The sequence below is a fragment of the Camponotus floridanus genome, unplaced genomic scaffold (assembly GCF_003227725.1).
Source record: "Camponotus floridanus strain SB8 unplaced genomic scaffold, Cflo_v7.5 scaffold45, whole genome shotgun sequence".
Lineage (NCBI taxonomy): Eukaryota > Metazoa > Arthropoda > Insecta > Hymenoptera > Formicidae > Camponotus > Camponotus floridanus.
The window spans coordinates 156064-162621 of NW_020229603.1; the positions used below are offsets into that span (position 1 = coordinate 156064).

General features: G+C 31.9%; 1 protein-coding gene across 1 annotated transcript; it reads left to right on the plus strand.

Annotated features, from left to right (window-relative positions):
* Positions 1–238: 238 nt before the first annotated feature.
* On the plus strand, positions 239–2748 carry LOC105249337 (NADH-ubiquinone oxidoreductase 49 kDa subunit). Its single transcript, XM_011254715.3, has 4 exons — positions 239–385; positions 629–1062; positions 1196–1667; positions 2052–2748. The coding sequence occupies exons 1-4, from the start codon at positions 285–287 to the stop codon at positions 2455–2457; spliced, it is 1413 nt and encodes a 470-aa protein (XP_011253017.1). The 5' UTR covers positions 239–284; the 3' UTR covers positions 2458–2748.
* The last annotated feature ends 3810 nt before the right edge of the window (positions 2749–6558 follow it).

Genomic DNA, 6558 nt, shown 5'->3' on the forward strand with positions numbered 1-6558 from the left:
ATAAACATGATAAATGATATATTTATATATGTATACACAAGATGAAAAAATAGCATTTTAATTATAGAGTAGATAATATTGGTCCGTAATTGTATCGACCGAGTCATCCTGTCGAGGATGCGTTCAAAAATCTTACTCGTGCTGCAGATTAGAATTGAATTAACCAATCAGGATAAAGCAATTTTTATTTCTTGTATCCCGATTGGTCCATTCAATGTCACTCTAGCCGACAAGTAACATTTGCGTAAGTACCTTGACGTCTGACGTATCATGATGTGAACATCATGGCGGCCAGAGCGTTAGGATCAGTCCTGCGGAAAAATGCCGGATTTCTCGGTGCGGGCAAGTTACTGGCGCCGAATAATGCACCGGCAATCGTCAATGTGTGAGTTAAATTTATAGCTTCTAATTGCATGGCTGTAACGCGATTATGTATCACATTATGTAACCCTCGTATTCGCATAACCTCGTAATCTATTTGTCTGCTCCTAGTTGACGTAAAGATGTTTTCCTTAAGTTTTATTAACATGTGCGAAATAATGAAATTGTTGAAAACATCTTAAGAAAATAAGTAAATAAATAAATGTCTATTTTTGTGAACTCGACTGACAATACATATGTTCTATAGCCAACATCGCAATGCCCACCAATGGAATCCGGATAAAGAATTTTTGGAGCATTGGAGCAAGCCGCTTGTGTACTGCAACGAGCAGATCGATTGGAAGCCACCAAGACCTGAATCCATGATCGCACATCCGTCTGTAGCGCAACAAACTATAGAGAACATAAAGATCAACTTTGGCCCGCAGCATCCCGCTGCTCACGGTGTACTCCGACTGATTCTGGAACTGGACGGCGAAATTGTCGTCAGTGCAGATCCGCATATCGGTCTCTTGCACCGTGGCACAGAAAAGCTGATCGAGTATAAGACCTACATGCAAGCGTTACCATACTTTGATCGTTTGGATTATGTGTCCATGATGTGCAATGAGCAGTGCTTCTCTCTGGCGATAGAGAAGTTGCTCAACATAGATGTACCTCTGCGCGCAAAATATATTCGAGGTAAAAATGATATGACTCTATCTCTAGACTTGACTAATATAGAATATCTTAAGGTAGATTTACTTTTTCTTGAATATGCTTATCTATCTTTATATGTACATTCTTAAAACTATATACATCTTTCTGTGTTTAGTTCTTTTTGCGGAAATCACAAGGATTCTGAATCACATTATGGGCATTGGAACACATGCATTGGACATTGGTGCTCTTACACCCTTTTTTTGGATGTTTGAAGAGCGTGAGAAACTGATGGAATTTTATGAACGCGTGAGCGGCGCTCGCATGCATGCAGCATATATACGACCCGGCGGAGTTTCACTTGATTTACCATTGGGTTTAATGGATGACATATACAACTGGGCCTCAAAATACTCGGGAATAATAGATGAGATAGAGGATTTATTGACAGAAAACAGAATCTGGCGACAACGTACGATTGATATCGGTGTTGTATCTGCAGAAGATGCGCTTAATTGGGGTTTCAGCGGCGTTATGTTACGAGGTTCTGGAATAAAGTGGGATCTAAGGAAAGTTGCACCTTACGACGCTTACGATTTGATCGATTTCGATGTTCCAGTTGGTACAAACGGTGATTGCTACGATAGGTAAGTTTCTAGATGCGAAGCGAATTATTTACAAAAAATATAAAGATGTAAGAAAAACAACCAGATAATTAAAAAAGTTAAGAATCATGGAATTTGAAAGTAAATAGAAAATGAATGCAAATGGTATTCCCACAAAAGATTACCTAGAATGAAAAAAAATCTTTGCGTGAAATGTAATCTTTTCATATATTTTCACAACTTTTTTTCATCACACAGTTATTTACATTTGATTCTAACTTTTTTCCTTCTTTTTTATTATTTAAATTAGTTCTTACAAAATAATTTCTAATATTACTCGTAAATAATTTTCAAAGTTATCTTGACAATATAAATGGAAAATGTCGATGTGTATCTTGACTAAACAATATTTTCACCTGATTTTAGATATTTATGCCGCATCCAAGAAATGCGTGAATCTCTGCGCATCATTCATCAGTGCCTAAATAACATGCCCGCAGGTGAAGTACGGTGCGATGATGCCAAAATAGTGCCACCGCGGCGGGAAGAAATGAAAACTAGCATGGAGGCACTTATTCATCACTTCAAGTTGTTCACCCAAGGTTTCCAGGTGCCACCTGGAGCAACATATACTGCAATTGAAGCACCAAAAGGCGAGTTTGGCGTTTATCTTGTGAGCGACGGCAGCAGCAAGCCATATCGGTGCAAAATCAAAGCGCCAGGCTTTGCTCATTTGGCGGGTCTGCAATATATGGGACCTAAGCACTTCCTCGCCGATATAGTTGCCATCATCGGTACACTAGACGTAGTATTTGGCGAGATCGATAGATAAGTGCTTTAATGGTCAATAGTAATTTGTATAGTATAAACGTATATCTTAAAAATAAGGTAAGAAAATTGTCTATATATCTTATATATATAAAAGCGCGATACATTTCTATGTGTGATACATATTTATGTGTAATCGCGCATAGCGCATATGACTATACAGTAAGCATATAAATATTGTATATATCTCGTCGCAATAAAAAAAATGTGACGAAAATATATATATCTATAATGCCTATCATTGTGTTTCGAATAATACCGCATTTAAATGCCGAATATATGTATATCGGTCGAACTTATGCATTACCTCTCTAATGTCGCCTACTTAATAATCTCCAAGGATTATGTTAATTCACGCAATAAGAACACTACGCATTTCTATTTCGAATTCTTTTGATTACAACGCTGTAAAATCTTGCGGTGCGGCGTGAGGTTACAGTACACGATGCGCTTTCTGAGTCTTTTCATTACCGAGGGATGCGCAATTTTTCCGCACGCAAACCATAGTGTAGAGTGGAATTGACAAACGAGAGAAAAAGAAAGGATTACAAGAGATCTTTGCTCTCGACGCGTAAAAACGGAAAATGAATAATCGTCGTTTCATAAATTTTTTCTTTCACTGTAGATGAAACAACATTAATTATCTTTTTAGAAAAAATGATTACATTTGGGTATAATTCTTGTGTATAACGGAGCTAGTTCCAGAACGATAAAAAAAATAATTGCAATCGATGACCTCAATTTTACATCACTAATCTAAAGAGAATGTAGAAATTCTGAAGGATGAAATATAATACCTCATTTATTTTTTAATATTTATTTAAAGTATTATTTATTTTTGTTAATATTATTTGTATTAGAGGAAAAGTTTGTTCTCTAATACAAATAATATTATTTATATTTTTATAAATTTAAGAATATATATCTCATATTTACGAAAAAAAATATGATAAGTATGCATATGGCATGATTTAAAATTTAAATCTCTTCCATAAGTTTTTATATGTGTCATATAACGTATATTTCATATATATACATATTTATTCGTAGATTTCACATATAAATATTTCACATCTTTTAGACTGAATATGTGAATTTAACACAATTTTGATTTAATATAAGAGATTTTGATTTAAGATAAGAGTGATGGAATTCAAATTTATTTATATTTATTTATTGATGCAAAAAGAATGTCAAATTAATTTTTTATTAGTTTCGATTGACAAAAACGATTGTTAATTTTCGTTGGTTTTTTAGCATAAGAAATTAGCGATGTCATAGAAGCATACAAACTCGTTCCAAACTTGAAGCAAACCGGTAGCTCCTATAAGATACCGGTCGACCTCCATAAAGTTATTCCATTTCATAAAACCACTCCATGCTTCGTTTATATACGCGTTTTCGTATATATTTGTTGAACAAATCGATAGAATTTGTCATGCTACAACAACAGTTAGAATTTGTTCTTTCTCGACGACCACAAAGTAGAAAAGTCGTTTCATAGCCTATTAAATCACGCGCGATTTTTTACACGTTGAAATGACGGTAAAACAATTCATTGTCAGTTTTTTTTCTTTTTCTCTGTCACACGATTTAGCAGCTCGCAATAGAAACACGATAGCTCACGATAATGTTCACTACAATCGGAGGAAATCGTAATTCATCTAATTACCGTGTCCTCCTGTCAAGCACGACGAGAAGTCAAAGCGCGGCTTTCTATTCCTTTCGCCGGTGAAAACCGAACTTTGCGTGTACGTTAGCGAGACCAATGGTAATTTTTGTGCAATTTGCGCATTTCAAAAAATTCCTTTTACGAAAAATTTCATGAAAATATATCAAATTTCCATATAAAAAATTAATTTATAAATTAACACAGAGGTGAATTATCTGATCTGATTATATCCATATATATCTTATTTTATATCAAAAGACATTCGGTTCTCTTAAATTTTTTTTTAAGTGGAAGGAAAAATACACATTTTAAATAATATTTGATTTAAGTGTGATTATTTATTTTGTATTTAAATAATTGCGTAAACAAATTAATTCCACATGTGCAAGTATCATGAAACAAACAATTCTTCTTTTTAATTACAAAACTAAATTATTTTTTCCTCAAAATGTTATTTTCAATCTTGTGTCATATTAATTTTTCAATATTAATAAAAAGAAATCTCGCTTCCTTGCAACAGCTTATCTAAATAGAATTAGAGGAAATGTGCATTGTAATAATTTCTGCAGAAATTGAAAAAATATTTTCGATAAAGAGTCTTCTGATTCTATCGAGCAATATTGCAAATTTATGTTTTCAAATATCATTATCTTATTACTTATATAAACTAAGATAATAACCTTTTTTCATAAGCATATTCCTTTTTTTCACAAGCAAAGTGTTTATCGGTTTGTACATATTATTTTATGCATTCCAATCCGATTTGATTAATTATTTAGAAATTTTTTTTGTGATACTGACTTAGCAATAAAATAAGTTTTTTTCTTTTGTATATATACGCATTATTGTATATATGCGCAGTATCATAAATTATACAAATTATACAAATTATAAAGCAATCATATTTGAAGCATTTATATGTATAACATTTTGATGGCTATACATTTTATAACAAAATGTGTAGTCATGCTTATTTCTTTATGATTGAATAATTAACTTTTACATAATTGAATACATCGCATTCCTCTGGCTAAAACCAAGGACTCTTATCTTTTTCATTAATCATCAGTTTTTTTCAGATCAGTATCGAGTTATGCTAATTATTTTACGTATTGAGATAACTATAATATATAAAAAAAGAAGGTAATCTATAATATAAAAATAAAATTATAAATATTCATTATGAATATTTCTAATGAAAAATTATTTTATTTTGCTGAATTAAATGCGTGTATTTAATTGATGTATTAATCACAAATCTATTGCGATCTAGAATTTACTTTCGCGTTACATATATTGCAGAAAACATTGTTATTTTTATTTTGATGTTTTTTCGCGTGCCAGTCGGTTTTCTTGAAATCTTTTCTCTTTTTATACCCACGCATTACTTTCCAGAGTATTACTCTGAGAACTAGGCCCATCGAGATACATTCTGTTGCGGTTGCAAAAGCGCGAATCTTCTTTAATCGAATAATTTTCACTCAACACGTTTATTTCTTTAAATGTATTTTTTATTAAAACAGAATAGTAAAAAATTCTACTATGTCTTTTTTACTATATTTAATTATGTAATAGTATAAAAATTAAATTTGTGGAAAACATGGCAACAAAGTAAACTGAAATGATATACAACGTTATAAAAAAAAATCAAATATTTATTCTAAGAATAATTGAAATAAAGAAACCGCAGCAATATGTATTTGTTTTATTAGATAATATTTTTGTAATAACTTGATAAAGATTTAGGATGTGTTTAATGAATAAATTTATAAATCATATCGAAGGTTTGTGCTTGATGAGATGAGTTGCTTTTTTCTTTTCAGAATAAAGTAAAGCACTAGAACTTACGTCATCGATAAAAACTGGCTGATAACGATGTACGTATTATTACGTAAAGATCAAAGGTACATCAAAAGTATCATTAGTTAGTTCACTTGCAGCTAATGCTTTTTTAATAAATCAATGTTTTATGTATATAAACTATGAAAAGATTATTATTATGATTATTATGAATTGTTAATTTTACACATATCATATATATGAGCAATTTTATTAAATATCTATTTAGTATATAGACGTAGTATATAATAGATATAGTTTTCGCCTCCAAAGTGCGCATATAGCGAAAAAAACTGCTCTGAATTATAAAAATCTGAAAAATAAAATTCGCGTGCAGCAAGTGGGAAGAATCGCTTTCGCTGCTGATCAATGCAGTTTGGTCATTCATATAATTCAAGAACGAGGGGCAATTACACACACTGACGCTCTGCTCTGCCTGCCTTTCTTCCGCTGATATGTTGTGTTGCACTTTTTTAAATAAACGTAAATAGTGCATTTGAATACTTGAAACATCTTTGATGCTTGAGAATCGCGAGTTTCATGAAGAAAAGTTGTAGATATTTGCTCTACTAGCATTATCGTGGTGCAATACTG